At 40.4% G+C, this 21,830-nt stretch overlaps 1 protein-coding gene across 1 annotated transcript in view; it reads left to right on the forward strand.

Moving 5' to 3' along the window:
• Positions 1 to 21,830, forward strand: part of CC2D2A (coiled-coil and C2 domain containing 2A) — a 131,177-nt gene that overhangs the window by 86,962 nt on the left and 22,385 nt on the right. Inside the window, exons 19-28 of the mRNA XM_079707442.1 lie at positions 2,445 to 2,583; positions 4,732 to 4,935; positions 6,563 to 6,655; positions 7,621 to 7,712; positions 11,123 to 11,290; positions 14,085 to 14,190; positions 14,378 to 14,487; positions 15,617 to 15,713; positions 16,655 to 16,753; positions 19,644 to 19,820. Of these exons, the coding sequence (XP_079563568.1) occupies positions 2,445 to 2,583; positions 4,732 to 4,935; positions 6,563 to 6,655; positions 7,621 to 7,712; positions 11,123 to 11,290; positions 14,085 to 14,190; positions 14,378 to 14,487; positions 15,617 to 15,713; positions 16,655 to 16,753; positions 19,644 to 19,820 (1,285 nt within the window). The remainder of the gene's footprint in view (positions 1 to 2,444; positions 2,584 to 4,731; positions 4,936 to 6,562; positions 6,656 to 7,620; positions 7,713 to 11,122; positions 11,291 to 14,084; positions 14,191 to 14,377; positions 14,488 to 15,616; positions 15,714 to 16,654; positions 16,754 to 19,643; positions 19,821 to 21,830) is intronic.

Raw genomic sequence — 21,830 nt, forward strand, 5'->3', positions numbered from 1 at the left:
ATATAAACAGCTCATGCAGCTCAATATTAAAGAAACAAACAACCCAATCCAAAAATGGACAGAAGACCTAAATAGACATTTCTCCAAAGAAGACATACAGATGGCCAACAAGCATATGCAAAGCTGCTCAACATCACTAATTATTAGAGAAATGCAAGTCAAAACTACAATGAGGTATCACCTCACACCAGTTAGAATGGGCATCATTGGAAAATCTACAAGCAACAAATTCTGGAGAGGGTGTGGAGAATAGGAAACCCTCTTGCACTGTTGGTGGGAATGTAAATTGATACAGCCTCTATGGAGAACAGTGTGGAGGTTCCTTAAAAAACTAAAAATAGAATTACTATATGACCCAGCAATCCCACTACTGGGCATATACCCAGAGAAAACCATAATTCAAAAAGACACATGCATCCCAATGTTCATTGCAGAACAATTTACAATAGCCAGGACATGGAAGCAACCTAAATGCCCACCAACAGACGAATGAATAAAGAAGATGTGGTACATAGATACAATGGAATATTACTCAGCCATAAAAAGGAATGAAATTGGGTCATTTGTACAGACGTGGATTGATCTAGAGACTGTCATACAGAGTGAAGTAAGTCAGAAAGAGAAAAACAAATATCGTACATTATCGCATATATGTGGAACCTAGAAAAGTGGTACAGATGACCGGGCAGGGCAGAAATAAAGACACAGATGTAGAGAACGAACATATGGACACCAAGGGGGGGAAGTGGCAGGGGGTGGGGATGATGGTGTGATGAATTGGGAGATTGGGACTGACATGTTTACACTGATGTGTACAAAATGGATGACTAATAAGGACCTGCTGTATACAAAAATAAATAAATTTAAGTTCAAAAAAAATAAAATAAAATAAAGCCCCAACTCAACCCAGGTGACCACACTGGCCCCCTTGGAGCTCAGTCATGTCCAAAGTTGGTGCTTATGTTGGTTGCATAAGTGTTTATTTTTTCTCTTTTATTTTGGCTACAAGTGGTCCCCAGTTATCTGGGAGATGAGGCCTTCTGGGCATCCTGCACCAGATACAGAGGCACCTGTCACTAGTCTGGATCCAGGGACTCAGGACAAGTTAATGCACTGGGCAGAGTTGTAGGAATGCAGGGTCACAGTTGCATTCCTTCTATTTATACTTCTTTTCTCCCCCAGTTTTACTGAGATATAACTGACATATAGCACTGTATACGTTTAAGACGTACAACATAATGATTTGGTATTTGTACATACAGCAAAATGATTATCACAATAAGTTTAGATAACACATCCATCACCACACACAGTTATAATTTTTCCTGTGATGAGAAATTTTAAGATCTGCTATCTTAGCAATTCCCAAGTATACAATAGAGTATTATTAACTATAGTCACCATGCTGTACATTAGATTTCCAGAACTTATTCATCTTATAACTGGAAGTCTGTACTCTGGAGTTCCTTCATCCATTTCTCCATCCCCCTCACCTCTGGCTCCACCAATCTATTCTCTGTTTCTATGAGTTTGTGTTTTTTAGATTCCACAAAGAAGTGAGATCATCTCACTTAGTATAATGCCCTCAAGGTCCATCCAGTTGTTTCAAGTGACAGGATTTCCTTTTACAGCTGAATAATATTCTATATATGATACATATATTATACATATGTATCATATTTTATTTATCCATTCATCCATTGATGGACACTTAGGTTGTTTCCATGTCTTAGTTATTGTAAATAATGCTGCAATAAACATGGGAGTGCAGATATCTCTTCAGGATACTGATTTTGTTTACTTTGGATATATCCCCAGATGTGGGATTGCTGGATTATATGGTTGTTCTACTTTTCATTTCTTGAGGAGCTTCCATACTGTTTTTCATAGTGGCTGCACCAATTTCCATTCCCACCAATAGTGCACAAGGGACCACCTTTTTTTTCATATCCTTGCCAACACTCGTTTTCACTTGTCTTTTTGATTATAGCCATTCTGACAGGTGTGAGGTGCTATTTCATTATAGTTTTGATTTGCATTTCCCTGATGATTAGCGATGTTGAGCATCTTTTCATGTGTCTGTTGGCCACTTGTACATCTTCTTTGGAAAAATGTCAGTTCAGATCCTTTGCCCATTTTAATTAGATAATTTGTTTTCTTGCTACTGAGTTGTATGAGTTCCTTATATTTTTTGGATATTAACCCCTTATTAGATGTGTACTTTGAAAATACTTTCTCCCACCATTCAGACTTCTTTATTATGCTTATAACATATTTAATAGTAATCATCAAGTAAAGAAAAATGTCAAAAGTCCTTCCTTATGATCAGATTTTCTCTCATAGGGAATAGCCTCCTTAAGTAGTGCTGTCCCTGGGATTTTGTGGTCTTAATGCAAACTGCTCTGTGATAAAGTCAGTCTCATGGAATCAACTTTCATTTTCAGTGCTTTGAAGAGAGCAGATGCCATCTCATCTATTGGCACGTCAGGACTGACAGACATGAAAAAGTTGGCCAAGTGGGCAGCAGAGTCCAAGCTTGACCCCAATGACCCCAGCAATGCCCCTTTGATGCAGCTTATCTCGGTAATGTGACAGGAAATCTGGACACGCACCACTTCTCCACTTGGTGTGATAATAACAGAAATGGCTGGGCCTTGACACACATTTTCTTTCCCATATGTTCTCCTGCGCAATAGTGTTTAAGAGCATGAAGCCTGGGTCGAATGACAGGTTTAAATTTTAGCTCTGTACCTACTGGCTGTGTGATGAAGGCAAGCACTCATGCCCCTAAGCCCTGTGATGCCCTCACAGTGTTGTCAGGAGGAAATGAGCTGCTGCGGATCAACATCTAGCTGGGCACACGGTCAGTGTGCAGTCAACATCAGCTGCTGCTGTTGTTGTGTTACTCTTACCTCTAACCTCTGTAAAACCCCTAAAAAAAGGTTTCAATTTTCCCGTTCTGTGGAGAGACACTGAACCCAGACACTCAGGGTTCCTTGCTCCACATCCCACAGATGGTAAGGACACGGCTCCAAGTTGATGTGATTTCAGGCCCTGTGCTCTTTCCATCATACTTTGAAGGGCTGATGGGGCATTTTCAGAAATGGTGGTTTTGTTTGTTTTCTTGTTGGATGATTAATTAGATTACCTTTTAGGTTTCATTGAAGTGTTTTTGATATAAATTGCTTGTATCTATCATAACATTCAAAATTCTTTCCTCAGTGAATTTGTAAATAAAATGGAACATTAGTCAGTAAATGATTTCTCTTGGTAACAAATACAATTGCTTTTACTCCCAAGTTCATAATTTCCACAAAACCTAATAAACAAGTAGATGATCCAGAAAGTGGCCATAGCAACACATTCTGTGATCATGTTTCTTAGTTCGAGTCCATCAGTAGGGTAACTATAACCAGGATGAAAACTTTCATTTTTCCCCTAGTGATTCTAAGATAAGTCACAAAGCAAGCTTTGGTTTATTCTTTTATCTTCATAAAATCTCCTTCCAACATGATACTTAGTGCATGTTGATACTTAGAGAACTATTAGAAAGAATAAATTATCTTATTTAACCAAAACATTTCTTGCATAATTGGTGAATGAGTGAAGTCCGAATATATGTCTTCATTGTTTCATTTTTGTTTTATTAATTAAAATGAAAATATCCACCTTAAAAAAAAAAGAATAGGCCATATTACCTGAAGTGTAGCCTATTCCATATAAAGCTTTCAAATTATTGATATGTTTCAATGACTAGCTTTAAATTGACAATAATATAGTGCATATGTCCCCTTCATTTTTTTTTTTCTTTTTAACTATTTGCTTCCCATAGAAGGACAAAACACAGAGTTTACCTTCCTGACTGGCCTCTTTTTTATGAACCAGGATTTTCACAGCAGTATCACCTTTCCCATCACAAAGCTCCATCAGATCTCTGCTCCCTGAGGAGAAGCAGAGACCTGCCCAGGAGGAGGTTGCAGCTGGCAAGGCACCCAGCAGAGAAACAAGCAGACACCTGGGCAGAGTGCAGCCCACACCTTCTAGTCTCTCAGTGGTGCTGAAGCCGTACTTTCTGTACCAGGGTACAGGGGCATCGGAGGCTGGTGCTTGGGTCCATCTCTGGTTCACTTTTCTCAGTGACCAAGGCCATGAGGTGCTGTGCAGGGACAAGAGAGCATGGCTGTGGAGCCAAGTGAAGCTGATCAGCCGACTCTAGGGCCTTTATCTACATTTGTGCATAAATAAAGTCCAAAAGTTATATTTTAAAAATATTTTAAAATATATTTAAAATGTTAAAGTGTAAAAATATTTCAAAATACATTTAAAATACATACACTTTATATACACTATGTATATGAATAATCTTATTTGCAGTAGGCACTTGGTAATACACTGATATAAATCTCATATTTTTCAGTCTGTATATTTTCATGACAACTGTTAGAGGAGCGTGTGTACCAAAAATGAACCTTTTAACTTCTATTTCTCTGGAAAAATGATTCATGATACTTTTTATAGCTACTAAATGAATATTAGTAGCTATAAAAGGCAGAGTAGCATCTGCCTCATTACCATTATATTTTAGTGTATTTTCTCTTTAAATGAAATGATGGATGTTTCAAGTCTCTCTATCTAAAACTGTTAAAACGTCATTCCCAAAAGCTCAGTGCCAAGTTTCTTTGGATGAAATCTGCCTGTTATCTAGAATTTTGTATTTCTTGGTTTTTATAGGTTGCTACCAGTGGTGAATCCTACATCCCTGATTTCTTTCGACTGGAACAGCTACAACAGGAATTTAACTTTGTTTCAGATGAGGAATTAAACAGATCCAAACGATTCAGGCTTCTTGGTCTTAGAAGCCAAGAGGTGCCAGAATTCCGAAATTATAAACAAATTCCAATGTATGACCGAGAAATTATGGAAAAGGTATTCCAGGTGAGAAATTGGCTTATTTTATTATTAATAAAATAATAAAATATCTGCTGTGCCATTTGATGTACTATTATGTATGTATTTTGTTGTTGTTGCTATGTTCTCAGTAGCAATATTAGTTCCTCTTTTGTAGTACTTTACATAACCTTCCCATTATTTTTCTTGAATCCAATGTTTAAATAATATCTTTGTCTCAGTACAATGACATCTAAACTAGGAAAAATTAGAGTTGTAGGGTTGAAGAGTCTCTTAAGTGTTAATGTGGCAAAGGATTGTGCCTTAGTCAGGAATTCAATGCCATTTTAATCCAGTAAGTATTTACTAAGCACAAAGCACGGTGATAAGCACTGCAGGTAAAATAGGTGGGTAGGATTTGAGCAGCCTTGGGGCAGGCGGCCAGGAAGGAAGTGGGGAACAGTTCTGGGCATCCTAGACAGGCAGCAGGATGCACAAAGGCTTGGCAGAGGAGGGAACATGGTGGGCATGGGAGCAGGGAGCCTTCGAGGAGTTACAGGTAATAGGCTTGTGTATATGGGGCAAGCCAGTGAAAGCCAGACAAGTCTGTGTTTGATGAGGTAAAGGGAGAGCCATTAGAAGTTAATACCAGGACTGTATGATTTTTCATGCAGAAATTATTCTGTGAGAATATTTTTGGTTATTTGGTTCTTTATATTAGTTTGGACTTGTGATTATGTGATAAAAACCCAATTTGAACTAGCTTATGAACGAAGGGGAGTTTATTAGATAACGAAATCACAAAATAGAGTTAAACATCTAAAACATGTGAATGACAGGAGTTCATCTGCGTCTCAAAGACACCCAACTATTGCCAGGCCCCTTCGCCATCCTGTCTGGGCTTTCCTTGGTATGATGACTTCATTTTCCCCCGTTGTAGACAGATTTCCCTATCTGATCACTTGGTCACCAATATCATCAAGTTCACATCTAGTAGCCTCAGCCAGGAGGGAGAAGTGTGTCCTCTTGTCCTGAGTTTAAAAATCTTGGGGACAACTTTTGAGCCACCCAGCCTGGGTTAGGGGCCACCCTGGGCATTCAGCTGTGACCAGGGAAGGAGTGAAGGGGAACGTGGCAGCTCCTTGGGGACCCCATGGAATTTTATTGATAGAAAAAAGAGAAAAGTGCAGTGGCCTAAGAAGACAAAGCCAAAGGCAGCCATTCCTCTCCTTCAAGTAGGTGACACAAGTCAGCTGCAGCCAGACGCTATTTACTATTTCTGTAATTGCTTTACTTGAAATATAAAAGGCAAAAATTAAGCAGGGACTTTGGCCCTGCTTAATTGTTTCGGTGAGCTTAGCATCTTGCTTGGGTGAGCTTATCTTCTTGAACTACAGCGACTCTACTATCTCTATTTCTTTCTGCATGAACATTGTAACTTGTAATTACAGATTTCTCTTCTACTTATAAGGCAATTCAACCAACTAACTCCAAATCCTGGATACTGCATCAAAGATCAATTCTGAACCAAAAGATCAGAAGGAACCAGAAGGAACATTTAGAACCATTATTTGTGACTTAAACCATGTGATAAATAATTCTCTAATCTCAAAAAGGTCATGAGAGAGTACTAGTATTTTAAAATCATAAAAGTATGGCTTCCTTTTAATTTTAGGACTATGAGAAACGGTTACGAGACAGAAATGTAATTGAAACCAAAGACCACATAGATACCCACAGGGCCATAGTAGCCAAGTACCTCCAGCAGGTAAGGAAAACCATTTTAAACAGTCCTCATAGGGGAAAAATAGCCAACATCCTACGGTTGGAGGAGGGAGGTCTCTATTCTTAACCCCTGTAGGCTTATTTTCTCATAATTACAGATTAAAATCGATTAACAGCTATCTTCAACTTTGGAACACGGTTACTTGGTTCTCCTTTTTATTAGTTTGGACTCATGATTATAAGTGATAAAAATCCAATCTGAACTAGCTCAGGAACCAAGAGGAGTGTATTCAATGAGGAAACACTGAAAACACTAGGATGTGTCTCCGTTTATTATCAGTGGTTATCTTAAGAGGGAGTATGATTACAAGGGACTTAGCTTTCTAAGTCATGGTTTTTTTTAATATTTGAATTTTTGCATCTTATTACCTTTGTAATAAAAAAAGAAGTTTTATAAATGACATACTAACTGCCCTTCTGCACTAGAAAGTCAATAAAATATCCTTTTGTCCTTCCTTCAATTTAACTTATAAGAAACACCCTAGTGGCTAGAGTACATTTTTCTCATCCAGTTGATCTACCCTGTAGCTCATGTATGAAAAAAAAAGAATATTTATGACACTTAAGAGGTCCTCTCTTTAAAGAATAATTAGGTAGCAAGTCAGTTTGAATAGGGGAAGAACTTCAGAATCAGTTCTGAAGTGTGTGTGCTTTGAGACGGGTCCTAATTTTTGTAGTTGTTCATTCATTCATTCAGCTAAATTTTCAGATCCTATCTGCCAGGAATTTTCCCAGGTCCTGAGAATACAGCAGAGAACAAAATAGAATCCCTCTGCCTTAGGGAGTTTATGCTAGTGAGGAAAGCTGGATGATTTACAATAGGAAGAGGTCAGAGCTGCGGAAAAAAGTAAAGGTGGTCTGTAAAGCTGCACTGAGGTGACATTAGAGCAGTGAAGTGTGTGTTCATAGAACAAGAACATTTTAAATAAAACATATTTCTTTCCTCAGGTTAGAGAATCAGTGATAAATCGTTTTCTAATTGCAAAACACCATTTTCTTCTTTCGGATTTGGTAGTAGAAGAAGAAGTTCCCAATATCAGGTAAAAAAAAAAAAGAGAAAGAGAGACCTTTTTGTTATTTCTTTTAAAATTATTTGTATTGTATTATATTAAAAATTTCATGTAAATATAAGATTTTTATCAGTGTATGGTGTGCATTTGGGCCCCTAATAATACTGGAAACTGGTAAAGCATGATTAATGCCTAATATTACACACTAGTTGGGGTGTTTCTGTTAGAACAAGTCACACGAGATCCTCTCCATCACATCCAGTGGACCCCATCTCACCTCCCAGCACCTCCAAGTGAACTTCACCAGCCTTGGCTATCTTCTCATTCCAGTCACATGAAGTTTTGACAGCATCCCCTCCAGCACATCATCCTCCTGCTTTCCTCACCTCCCTATGCCAGGGTCTCCTTTATTCTCCCATCACAGGGCAGTGGGGGTGGCTGAGAACTTGCCCACTGAGATTCTGGGTGGCATGGAGAGGTCTGGTTCCAGCACCACAGCTGGGAGACACAGAGCTGCCATGTGTTTGGTGAGGGGCAAGGGCAGCAGGGAAAAATGGATATTTACATAGAAGTTGGGAATTGACTGTGTTTGTTTGCTTGATTGTCTCCCTATCATTTAGAATAATCCTCAAATGGTCTCATCTTGAGGTGGATGCATGAAAGATGAAAGAGAACTTTCTATACTGGTGGGCTTGCACAGTCTATTAACTTCATGACCCCCCCCCCGTGATTAAATCTCTTGGTCTCCTGAAAAGGTCATTTCCTATGCATGTACTTCCTCTCCACCATCAAGTTGGCAAGGAGACAAAAAACTGTGCAATCCATGGCAGCCCCTCCTTTTGGCTTTGCCTCCATCCTCGTACAGAAGGGAGGCTGTGCCCACATAAATTCATGCAAACCCTCTCTCTTTATTCCAGGCCCAGAGTCCAGTCATTGAATGTTTGTTTGTTTTTTTCAGTCATGAAAATTACACTTTAGAATAGATGATGATTTTTCATGCTGTTTTTCCATTTCTTTTCTTTCTTTTTCTTTTTTCTGCTTTACTTTCTGCATTAAGTTCTGAAGGCTCAGGGTATGTTCTTCCTTCTTTTAATTCTGGTTTGTTCTTGGCTTTAAATTTAAATGTTTCTGTATATAATGGTCCCAGCCACCAAGATGCTCTCAAGCTGACTGTTAGGGAGGCAGCAAAGTCTCATGATAGGAGGCATCTCTCTGAGAGGGAGAAAGTATTGAGAAAAGAAGGGATGTGCCATGTCTCGACCCTCAGCAAAGGTTTCTCTCTGAGGTCCCAAAGTTTGGGTTAGGTAGCTGTCCTGGCAGAGGGATTAAGAAGATGGGCTGTAATTTGTAACAACATGGATGGATCTAGAGGGCATTATGTTAAATGAGATGAGTCAGACAGAGAAAGACAAATACTATATGATTCTTGCTTATACGTGGAATCTAAAACAACCAAACTAATAAAAACTGAGACTAGAATGTTGGTCAGTAGGTGTTGGGGGTGGGGGAAACTAGGGAGATGTTTAAGGGCACAAACCTGTAACCAGTAGATAAATCAATCCTGGAGATCTAATGCACAGCATAGTGATTATAGTCAGCAATACTGATTATAAACTTCAGAGTTACTAAGAGACTAGATCTTAATAGTTCTCATCACAAAAAAAGAAATAATAATGATGTGAAGTGATAGATAGAGGTGTTGGTTAATGCTACAGTGGTAACATATTGCCATATATAAATGTATCAAACCAACACATTGTACACTTTAAACGTATACAGGTTATATGTCAATTATATCTCAATTAAAATAAAAAATAAATTAAAACATACAATAAGTCAAAAAAAGAGATTTGCAAAAGTGTAAAACAGTGTCACTCTCCTCACACTCTTTGTTTTGGAAAGGAGAGTTATTTTTCATAGTTTTATATCATGTTAACATGTAATGGGCTTATTCTTGTCTTAAATGAGTTAATGAATAAATATATGTAAATATTAAAAGAAGAAGCAGCTGGGCTGTGTAGTCAGGGTGATCTGATTTTGAACCCCAGCTCCCTCTCCTCCTATTTAGCAAATTCTATCACCTCTTGGAGCCTCCAGTTTCTTCATATGAAAACTGGGATACATATACTTGTAAGGATTAGAAATATTATACGTAAGGCACCTAGCACTCTGCTTGAACCAGAGAAGTGCTGGTAAATGGTGGCTCCTCTGCGCTCTGTGGGACGGAAGACCTTGGGAAGCAACTGGGAACAACAGCCCCCGGAAGCCCCTTGGAGCCATCGTCTCCCTGGCTGCCATGTGTCTCTTGGAAAGAGGGCTCTAGTCCAGCAGGCCGCCTGGCCAGCTCTGATACCACAGGGAAGCAGAGCAGCGCGAGCGTTGCCAGCCCGAGGCCAGCTCTGCACCGCTGGCTTTGTTCTGTGGCTCTTGGGCATAGTCATTAACGTCAGCTTCCTGATATGCAGTCACAGTTGTGTTTCTGTTTAGTCTCTGGGGCAGAATTAAGTTATTTTCTCCATGGCCCTTTCTCCCCTGTGATTCACTGCGTTGCTTTCATCTTCCAGGAAGTGTTAATGGAGGTCATCTCAGTGAGAGGTAGAGAGATGTGAGAGAAGGATCCCCCTGCTCCGCCTCCCCCTCCCTTCCTCCTGTCTCCATCCCCTCCTTTCTCCAACATAATCACTGGCATCATAATCATTGTCATCGTCCCAACAGTCACTATGTTAGGGCCTCTAATGCTAGACCAGTGCCAGGGTGCTCTGTATACACCTCCTCACAAAATCCTCTCAACAACCCCATTTTACAGATGATGAAACAGAGACTTCAAGAGGTGAAATAATTTGCCCAAGGTGAGCAGGAGTCACACCTAGTTTTGCCTAACTCCAGAGAGTGAGGTATCCCTGGAAGGGCCTGAGAAGGCTGCAAACATCAGCTGCCATGTGAATGCGGCAAGCTAATGAGTGCTCCAGGAGCCCAGGAGAGGGAGCCCCCCTTCGGGCTGATGCGGCTGGGCCTCTGGGGAAGGGGAAATACTGGCCCTGAAAAGTGGTAAAACTGTAGCCGTGTGGGTGGATGAGGAGGAAGGTGGAAGGTGGCATTCAGCGTGCAGGATTGGCATGAGTGAAAACAGACAGTAGGAGAGCACAGGCCACATCTGAGGGGCTGGTGGATAAGCAAGGCAGAGAGCAAGCAGGAAGTGCAGGGAGGGACCAGGCATGAGTTTCATCCTCTGATTGGTAGCAGTTAAAATGAATGTTAATAATCTACAGAGTGGGCTCTCCCCCATCTTGGGAGAACTTCTTGACAATTTCCACCCTCCTTAAAAAGACAAGTTTTTCAGGGGCTTGTGAGGGACCTTGGGGCAGCGTTTGGGAAGTTGTCTCAAGACTTTCCAGATCTTTCTTTTCCCTGGCATCCTAATCTTGTTCTGTAATCATTAGCATTTTGGGCCTGAGCCTTTTCAAGCTGGCAGAACAAAAACGACCACTGAGGCCAAGGAGAAGAGGTCGGAAGAAGGTGACAGCCCAAAACCTGTCCGATGGAGACATAAAGCTGCTGGTGAACATTATCCGGGCTTATGACATTCCAGTGAGGAAGCCAACGACAAGGTGAGAGCCCTCCGAACAGCCCTGGGATGGAATGTGCAGGATCCAACCTCTTTAGAGCATGTTCACTCTCATTTTTAACATAGTTCTTACTCTGTGGGGGCCGAGGGCAGGGATGGCGGGGAGGAAGAGGGTTCTTGATGAAGTCAGGGCCCTATTGGTTGCAAGTAACAGAACCAAATCAGTCAGTTTAGGGTAAAGAGGGGATTTACTGGGAATATCTCATAGAACTCAAGAACAAGAGGTACAGCCAAACTACATGGTAGATAGTAAAGATTAAAATGGGCTTCTTCAGAGGCCCCATTGTTTCTCTTGCTTGCTTCCCTCTGTGGGTTTGCTTTATTCTTCTCCATGTGATGGAAGTGGTCCATCCTGTCAGGGTACCACCCACCAGGTGTCAGCTTCCCAGGAGTGAATCTGAAGGTTCAACACCTTGGGTCAGGTGTTGATCCACGTCTAGTCACCTACAGTCAGAGAGGCAGGTCACAAGGATCTGTCCTGAAAATGGGGGACAGTTCTCAGAGAAGTGGGTGAGAGCTGGGCAGATACCCAAAAGGTGTATATTCTAGATTCTGAAACATGTGTTTGAGCACAAAACTGTGACTTCTCTTTTATCTGCTCAGAGAAGTGAATTATGTCTACTGTATTTCATTACATCGGGGCAATGGGGAACCCCTCACCATAGGTAAGGTGAGCCGAAGTTTCTTATCCCCTTAGAGAACAGAGATGGAAGGACCAAGAATTACTTCTCTTTGCTGGTGCCCTTGTCAATGTCATGAGGGAAACTATAATTTAGTGTACATTCACCGTGTTCTAGGCACTATGCTAGGCACTTTCATTTATATTATTTCACTTACTTCTCACTACTATTACTGTCTCCATTTTACAAAAGGGACAATGGAAATGAAGGGAGTGTAAGTGGCTTGCCCAAGGTCATCCAGCTCTGATCACAGAAGCACACCCTGCTAGCCTCTGGCATCTTTTGTCCCTAGGGTCTTCCCTTTAAATTACCCACCCCCTATTATTTTGCCCTACTTTATTTTTCTGCTGACTAAATCTTCCACCCATTACAGAACATCTGATCATCACCAGCTATTCTCAGTGTTTTGTTATATGTAAATGTCCATTTAAGCTCTTGAATCTGTGCCATAACATTGCTTCCTTAAGCCACACAGCCCAACATTCATCTTGATTGCATTAAAGTTTAACTGTGGGGTGAAAAGCTGTTTTTTTTTAAAAAGATATGTAGGTGTTTCTCTTATTTTTGGTTTCCATGAAGTTTTTTAAGAGTTAAACCATTTCATTCAGATAATTACAGGGAAGCATAGTTGATCCTATATGTTATACATTTCATTGTAAACTCATCAAGTCAGTTCAAATATCAACTCTTGCACTAAACCCACGCAAATCTTAACCTTCTGCCCTTGCAACTAAACTAAATAGGATTTTTCAACTCCTTCTCTGCACTCTTATGGCCCATGCCCACCCCTCTAGTCTAACATATATCCCACTATATTGTGATTATTTGTTTACCTCGTTTGAGCCGAAGTTTATCTTATTTGCCTTGCAGCCCCAGTGTCTAACACAGGGCCTAAAGTATAGTAGGTACTTAACAAGTGTTTGTGTAATAATGTAATTGACAGTGTTCCAAACAGGAAAAGGTTTTCTCTGGCAGCTGTTGTGTTAAATGTTCTACTTTCATTGCCTCATAGTTTGTCTGAAACCCTTTCTGTGAAAAGGTAAAACAGTCTGGTGGAAAAAGACGATTTGTACTTTGCTAAGCAGGTGAATGTGAAATACTTGGCAAACCGTAAAATTCAAAACAAATAGGCAGGGGCTTCCCAGGTGGCACAGTGGTTAAGAATCCGCCTGCCAATGCAGGGGACACGGGTTTGAGCCCTGGTCCCGGAAGGTTACACATGCCGCAGAGCAACTAAGCCCGTGCGCCACAACTACTAAGCCTGCGCTCTAGAGCCCACGAGCCACAACTACTGAAGCCCGCATGCCCAGAGCCCGTGCTCTGCAACAAGAGAAGCCTCTGCAATGAGAAGCCCGTGCACTGCAACAAAGAGTAGCCCCCGCGCCCTGCAACTAGAGAAAGCCCACACTCAGCAACAAAGACCCAATGCAGCCAAAAATAAATAAATAAAATAAATTTATTTTAAAAAAACGAAAAACAAATATGCAAGTGGGTTGCTGGGATGAGGGGGAAGGTATCTGGGAGAGGATCTCTGGACATGACCTTCCTTTCTCCCTTTAAGAATGGCAGCTCAAAAGGGAAAGAGGGCAAGACTCATAGATCCTAACTCAAGCTAGGGATCCCTGACCACCTTTCCCATTGATGCCTGGCAGGCCCAGAGAGAGATGTCTTACCTGGGATATATAGCTCATGTTTACTGGAGAGTGCATGTTCAAAGAAACTACAGTGGGAAAGGACCAGAATTGGATGGAGGCAGGGCAGGCTGGTTAGGAAGCTCAGGATTCTGCTACCTGACAGTGATTGAGGTTCTCAATTATGGGGGAAAAGGCACCCATGAGAGAGCAGAGAGAAGAGGTCCCTTTCCTCTATTCCAACCAGACATGCAGGCCTATGGATGAAAGTTGGGAAGGCTCTCGTAATCACTAGGTGACTGAGGAGGACCAGAGCATGCAAAAAGACTTCTGAAGCATCAACAAGCTTAGAGAGTATGTCTGTCACCATAGCCACCAATACCATACATCTTTGGAGAAACCGTCTGCAAAGTATATAATTAGACTTTCCATGTCATTTATTTCTTTCATACATTTTCTCTCCTAGCAAATTCCAGCAGCCATCGAGATCTTCAAGGACTTTCAGCGAAAAGCATGCTGCTTCCCCAACGACACAAAGCCCAACCCACAGTGCTGACTACCCCCTCGGCCAGGTGAAATACCCCAGTGCTGGATCCCCACTTAGAATCTTGCCCCTTCTATTTTTAAGACTTGCCTAGAAAGTTCATAGTCTGTTTTCTGCCTTGTTTTCTTTGGAAACACACCATTTAGAAATATATTTTACCTCTGTTAGGATCAAAATAATTCTACGGTTACAGACTCTTTGCTCTTGATTTTAAGGTTTTAGTACGTCCTTTTGTAGAAGTTTCATTTCAGCGAACAATTTGCCATACAACTACAGCTGAAGGTCCAAACCCCAGCTGGAATGAAGAACTCGAACTTCCATTTAGGTAAGCATATTTTCCTCATTCTACAAGTGACTCCAATCAAGAATAAAATGGGAAAATATCCAACTTCTGAAACTTGGGTTCATTGCTGGGACACCCCACTCCTCTCCAGGCTCTGGCTTCTTACAGCCCAAGCTTCCCAGTCCCTCAATCCCACAGCCCCAACACTGTTTTTCTTTTCTTCCCCATCTCCCCAATTCTAGAAGCTTTAAGTAATTTTGAAGCTCCCTAGTTCCCATAAATTAAGCTTTCTCCCTCATCAGAAATACACAGGCATTTAAAATTTTTGATTAAATGATTTTACCTATTTAAAAGACTCATTATTTCAGATCTTGAATCAACCCATCAATCAATTATCTAGTCTAGCGCTCTACTTTTATAGAAAATAAACTAAAACCTAAAGATGAAAGGTGACTTGCTTAATGCCAAATAGTAAATTAGAGACTGAGCAAGGGTTAGAACCAGTTAAGTCAGAAGGGAGAAACAGATACCACTCTTATACATAGTACAAGCAAAAAGAATGAGAAAAGTTAAAGGCGAATGCTCAGCACAATAGATGCAGTAGTCTGGTCTTGAGCCATGGCATGGAGAGGCCTGCTTGGGCCAGGCTTGGCTGGACTCAGAGCAGGTGATGTTATAGGAGATGAACCTCACCCCTACCTTGCTTTACTTACCTGTGGGGAAAGTGAGTGGGAAGCAGGGACCATCCAACCAGCCACGTAACAATAGGAGGTTTATGACCAGGGACTGGTCTGACAGAGAAGCACCTTCCAGAGCCCAGTTGCTTAGAAAGTCCACATACCAGCACCAATATCAGCTGGAGACCTTGTATGTAGCCAGCTGGCTCCTTGCAAAGCTCACCATGGTTGGGAGATGATGTGAGACTCACCAGGACGAGCCAGCAAAAGGGTTTGTCTCTCTGCACGGAGCCTGCAGTCTACTGCCTTGCCATTTGAGTATAGGTACCACCTTATAGGGTCTCTGTGCTAGAGAAATCCTTTAAATGAGACAACTGCCATTAGTCCTCCTATCTATGCTCATATTCAGGTATTTTTCCAGTTTGGACATTTGAGTACTCATTATTTCTCTTTTGCTCTTTTCATGCTCCCTGATCATGGGTGCCCATTTGCAGGGCCCCCAGTGGGGATTACAGCACCACCAGTTTGCAGTCAGTGAAAGATGATGTGTTCATCAACATTTTTGATGAAGTTCTATATGATGCCTTAGAGGTAAGTTCACGTTTTTGAGAAAGATGTCTGTATTCATTTTCTATCCTCTACCCATTGTGTAAGTCCTGTCAGGGAGAAGAAAATTTCCCCTTACGCTTGTGTGTTCTTTTGGCTGGTCTAATAATTAAATTGACACAAGACAGATTAACAGGGGAAAAATAAACAACTTTTAATTTTGTATGTACAAAGGTCTCATAGATGTACGATCTAGGAAGTGACCAAACAGACAACTTTTATACCTTTTAGACAAAGAAACAATAAATTTGTGAAGAATTGACAAGACATAGATGTTTGGTTTTGGGTAAATTAGTAAAGAAATAACAAGGTTTGTTTGTACAGCCTCCTCAGCCCTGGATTCCCTGTCTCTGGTGATAAGGATGTCTCTCTACCCCCAGGTGCAGGGGGGGCACCTTTCACACAGGAGATTTATTTCCTGCTTTCTGCAGACAAAGGAGGGTCAGAGTGTTCTTGCATCAGCTGCTTTTCAAGTAACTTGAATTCAAATTAATCCATATGCCACTTTGGCATATTTGGGGGCAGCCTGCCCTGAGCCCCATCAATCCCAAAATTTGGAATGTTTGAAACCTGACATGTATAAATGGGGAAAGAAAGAAGGGAGGAAAAGAACCAGTTTTTTTTTATTTTCAACTTGACTGTCTGCTATGATCCAGGAATTGTACTAGGGGCTTTTTATACATTGTCTTAATTTTAACATACTCCTACAAAGTAGATTGTTAAATTCCCAATTTATTGATGAGGAAACTGAGGTTCAGAGAAGTTAAATGACTTTCCTAGGGTCACAGAACTATTAAGTATCTTAACCAGAATGTGACTTAGATCTGTTTAACCTAAACCTACCGCGCTTTCAGCTAAAACCCTGCTGCTTTCCTACTTCCTATCCGGAGTTGTTAAACAATTATCACTTCCCACCCCTCCTTTAGGATGACCGTGAAAGAGGAAGTGGAATCCACACCCGTATTGAGAGACATTGGTTGGGATGTGTGAAAATTCCATTTAGCACGATATATTTCCAGGCAAGGGTAAGCATCAAAAGTAAGAATTTCACAGGAATAGGGCTCTATCCATTTTTCCTGTTAAAGGTTTTTTTGTGGAAGTATACCCTTAACACTGAGAGAACCTATGTGCAAGGCCACTATTGGAAAGATAAAAATCACTATATAAAGCCATTGATCTTCTGTCATATTTGCATGACTTATTAAAACATCTATCTTCCTTACAGTTAGTAGTTAATGTACAACTTTGCCAACCTGAGAATTTTTTAACTTTTAAATGAAAGTGAAGAAGGTAGGACAAAGTAGAAACTTGTCAAAAATGACAAAAGTGGAGTGGATAGATGCCTGAAAATAACTTGAAGAAAACAACCAGGCCAGTTGATGGCCCATTTTAATCAAGTGCTTTAATGTTTCCAGAGTCCTCACTATTTCAAAAATGAAAAATGTTTGGTAGCGACTTGCTCAACTAAAATACCATTCTTCAGAGTTTTAACAATTTTGCTTAAGGGGATCCATTGGGTTAACAGTTCTTGAATGGAATAGTAGCTCTAATCTGAGACATTTAAAGATTCTGAAATGGCTTTAATATCCCAGTATTAAATCCATAGCAACAGGAGGCTTTGAGCCAAAGACTGTGTTAATCTCACACAGCTACAGAGGAAACAGTTTAAATCCACATGTGATGACCACATAGAGCAAATGCTGCCTGGGTCACAGACTCAAGCAAGGCCAAGAACAAAACTCAAGAGTGAGAGGCTTGGATTGGTTGGAATTTCAAGAATCATTTGGAATTGTAATCCTCCCTAGACCAAAGGGACTGTCTACAGGTGATGCTGCAGCTATATGCGTGCCAAAAATTTTACATTTCCCTCTTCAAATAGATTTGAAATGAAAAAAATTTTAAAGAGCACATCATTTTGCAAATCAAACTGCCCATGTTATTTGACATCACATTTGGAAGGGTACTCAGAAGTAATTACTCCAAACCCCTTCTTGATAAATGAATCTCCTTTACTATATCCTAGTAATAGCCATACTCTCTAGAAGTAGGGACCTTACTACCTCATAAGGTAGCTTGCTTTCTTTCCAATATCTCTGTCATAAATTTCTTCTTTAAACTGTGCCATAAGCTAAATTCTTCCCTGGGACTCCCATTCATAGGTCCTGCTTTGGAGCTACACAAAACAAGGAGACTCCTAACTTGGTAATAATAATAGGAATAACTATATTTATCAGGTGCATATTATTGATATATACCATTTCTAGCTAGTTTATATGTCACCTTAATTAAACCTCACAACAGCTCAATAGACATTATTATCCCCATTTTATAGATGGAAAAAACGGAAGCCTAGAAAGGTAAGTAACTACTCAAATCCCAAAGTTTACAGCAGATCTGGGATTCAACTTTTACCAACTTCCAACATTTTACATTGGCTTATCCTTTAAGAATGAGATTGGTAAAAGTAAAGAGACCTATTCAACTTCTGAGTTTATACATCTCAATATTGCTTTTGAGAATGATTTTATCACATTTGTCATTTTTAAAGTTTTGTCTGATTCTAAAGCTCATGCTCTTAAATGAACCGACAGGGCACATTTGACAATATCTGGAGACATTTTTTGGTTGTTGCAACTAGTAGGGGTGCAACTGGTATCTAGTGTATTGAGGCAGGAATGCTGCAAACACCCTACAATGCACAGGACAGCCCTCCATAACAAAGAGTTCTCCGGCCCCAAACATCAACAGTGCCCAGGGTGAGAGACTCTGTCTTAAATTCTTACACTTCAACTATTTGGAGACAGTGTCCATTCCCTCCTGGCTCATCTATCTATTCTACAGACCAGATGTGCCCACTTATTTCAGCTGTACTTTATACGGCACTGCATTTATACTCTTCTTCTCCTTGTATCCTCTCATCTGCCTGGGTACAGGCTTTGGGGGAACTCCACCAATGTAAAGAGGAAAATAAATAAGAGCTTCCTTCATTCCTCTCTAGAGGGCATATTCACTGAAATAAAAATTGGATTCTCTGAAAATCTGTGAATTTCAAACCTGAGTAGTTTTGTAGTACTAGACAGTCTTCCATAAACGTACTGTTGCTTTGACTACAAAGGAGTAAAAACTTCTGCCTTTTTGAACCTCTACGTAATTTAGGTCATTTTATGTAAGAGGCTTGTAATTCGTTCAGCCTACATTTATTGAGCACCTCCTGTGTATACAAAACACTGTCATATATTGAAGACAGATGATACAAAAAAGAGCACAATATAGATTCTATTTGCATAGAACAATTATCTAATAAATATGCACACAACAGTAAAGTCTGGCAGAATGTGTCAATGCAATAAATGAAAGAAGCAAGTTGTATGTAAGGCTGGTGGAGATAAAACAAATCACGAAGGAGACAACATCTGACCTGAGCCTTGAAAAATGATTAAAATTCTAAAAGGTGGAGATGGGAAGCTGAGGCATCCCAGAAAAGGGGACTGGCTGCCAGCTAACACTTATTGAGCACTTATCACAGGACAGGCATTTTTCTTAGTGTTTTACATCTATTAATCCATTCAGCATACATAATTACCCTACAAAGTAGATACTATTATTATCTCCTTTTTACAGATGCACAAGCTGAGTCACTTTGAGTTTAATCCAGGATTTGAACACAGGCAACCTAGTGTTGGAATCAACTTGCATAACTAGCACATGTTCCACTGAACCAAGCAAAGAAGGCAGGGAAAGAGAGAACCCTTGCTGTGACAGCTTAAGGAGACAAGCCTGGAGAGAAGGGGTGGGCCCTGAATACAGTCTGAGCAGTTTTTACTGAATTCATCAGATGATGAGGAGTTGACACTTACCTTTGAACTTCTGTTGGAAAATCACCAGGATGTTTACAGAACTGTATTTTCTTCACAGATTGATGGGACATTTAAAATCAATATTCCCCCAGTTCTTCTGGGCTACAGTAAGGAGCAAAGTGTGATTATTGAGCGGGGTTTTGACGCCGTCCGAAGCCTGAGTGAAGGCTCCTACATCACCCTGTTCATTACCTTGGAGCCTCAGCTGGTTCCTGGGGAGTCGGTTCGAGAAAAGGTAACTGCGTGCTCTCTGGAATCTCATGTCTGACGCGGACGAAACCTGAGGAATGCTTGCTAGGCCATGCTTTTTTAAAATTGTACTGAATGGCACAAGCAGAGGTTTCCTTACTTCAGTATCCATTTATTACTCTTTCGGTTTGGACAGAATGAAGGTTAGAGAACAGCTGTGTGGGTTTATACTTCATTTGAGTCAATAATTAGGTCAATCAGCAATTTAAACTTTTAGCAAAACAAAACAAATATAAACAGGCTTTACTTTTAGAAGAATTTTCTCATTGGGTAGAAAATGAAATATGAAAGTCGAAAAGCAGATTGCTTTATTATCTTGACACTTACTGGCAAGCGTGCTGAAATGAATTTCTAAATCTGACCTCAAGTCCCTGGTCATGTTGTATATTGATTCAATTCATAGGATCATAAAACCAGGTGACCTTCAGGGGTCACCACAGTTTATTTCAGTGCCTTCGGACAGAAACAAGTAAGTATATGCACAAGTACTCTAATTTTGCACAGCCCTAGAGAAAAAGAATTTCTAGAACTACTTGTTAGCAACTGTTTCCCAACCTTCAGAATTGGGAGATACTTTCTTAATGTAACATACTTGTGCAGCGTTGATGCATACTGCCCTTGTCAGACTTGGGAGAAAGATTGATCATGACCTCTTATTATTATAAACTAATACAATAATGACAACCACCACCAACAACAACATGTGCTGAGTTGTCACTCTGTCCTGAGCACTCTGTCAGACATTGACATGTGTCCTCTCTCTGAATACTCACAGTTGTCTTGTATGGTGGGTCTTCAACTAGGAGATGAGAAAAAATGGGGCTGAACTGTCCAAGTTCACCCCGGGGAAGTAAATGGCAGTGCTAACAATTAAACATCTGTCTGACTTTAAATCATATATATTCAACGAATATTTACTGAGCATCTTCTGTGTGACAGGCATTTTTTAGGCACTGGGAATATAGCTGCCTAAAAAAGCAAATAAAAATTCCAAATTGTTAACTACTAAGCTATACTGCCCAAATTATTATGCTGACTCTTTATCCACTGTAATTAAGACTCAGACGGAGATGAAAAAAAAAATGAGCACATTCCTCTGTTTCTTTTTCACTATTACAATTTGGGTCACAGAGAAAAATACTATCACTATTTCCTATTTGCAAGGCATTTACAGGAAAACATGAAGGATTGTTGGAAAAACAAATCCATGAAATTCAAATTAACCTTATATGCTAGCCTTTGTCACTAAAGCTGTGACAAATATGTTCTCCAAAAAACATGTTAGAATATATACATTTCAAAATATTTCTAAGAAGGGAAACATGTTCGGAATGCTTTTCTTCATGAACAAATTCAGGAGAAAGTCAAAAAGCATGTTTACACAGAAAAATGCTCCCAGAGAAAAGATGATTTTGCTAGTTCTATGTATTCTTAACAGAAGCAAAAGCGTCAGTTAGTACTCCACCTGGAGGTGAGCTTCCAAACCACGAGAGAGCAGTCTGTGACTGGGGCTGAAAAGCTGAAAAGCTGAAAACCAGAGGTGCCTTTGCACTTGGCCTTCTTCCCAGGCACTGACCTCCTACTGCAGAAGTTTTAAGGGTCCTATGGCCTTCCTTCCTTAAACTGAGATATCTAGGCTGTCAGCTGTTGCCTTTGGTGGCTTTTCACTGCCCCGCTGTGGCTGTATGTGGCATTTCTCTCAGACCTCCAAAATGAGGGTGTAAGAAAAACTCCTCTGGAAGGCAGACTCTGCTGCTCCTTGACAAGGAAGACTTGTGCACTGACAGGATCCTGGCGTCCTAAACACAAAGTGGCAGAAAGGAGAGAGAAGCTCTTGCCCTAAATATTAGGGACCACAACCTGGAATTGTTTTTCCACTTAACAGCAACTGCCAGGATTAGCCCATTAGAGTCTTCCCTCCACCATCATCCCATGCTGAACCATTCCATATGATTTTTAAAAGATATTTACTCACGGAACTGTCTAAAAAATCAGT

Source organism: Hyperoodon ampullatus (assembly GCF_949752795.1).
Source record: "Hyperoodon ampullatus genome assembly, chromosome: 1".
In the NCBI taxonomy this organism is placed as follows: domain Eukaryota; kingdom Metazoa; phylum Chordata; class Mammalia; order Artiodactyla; family Ziphiidae; genus Hyperoodon; species Hyperoodon ampullatus.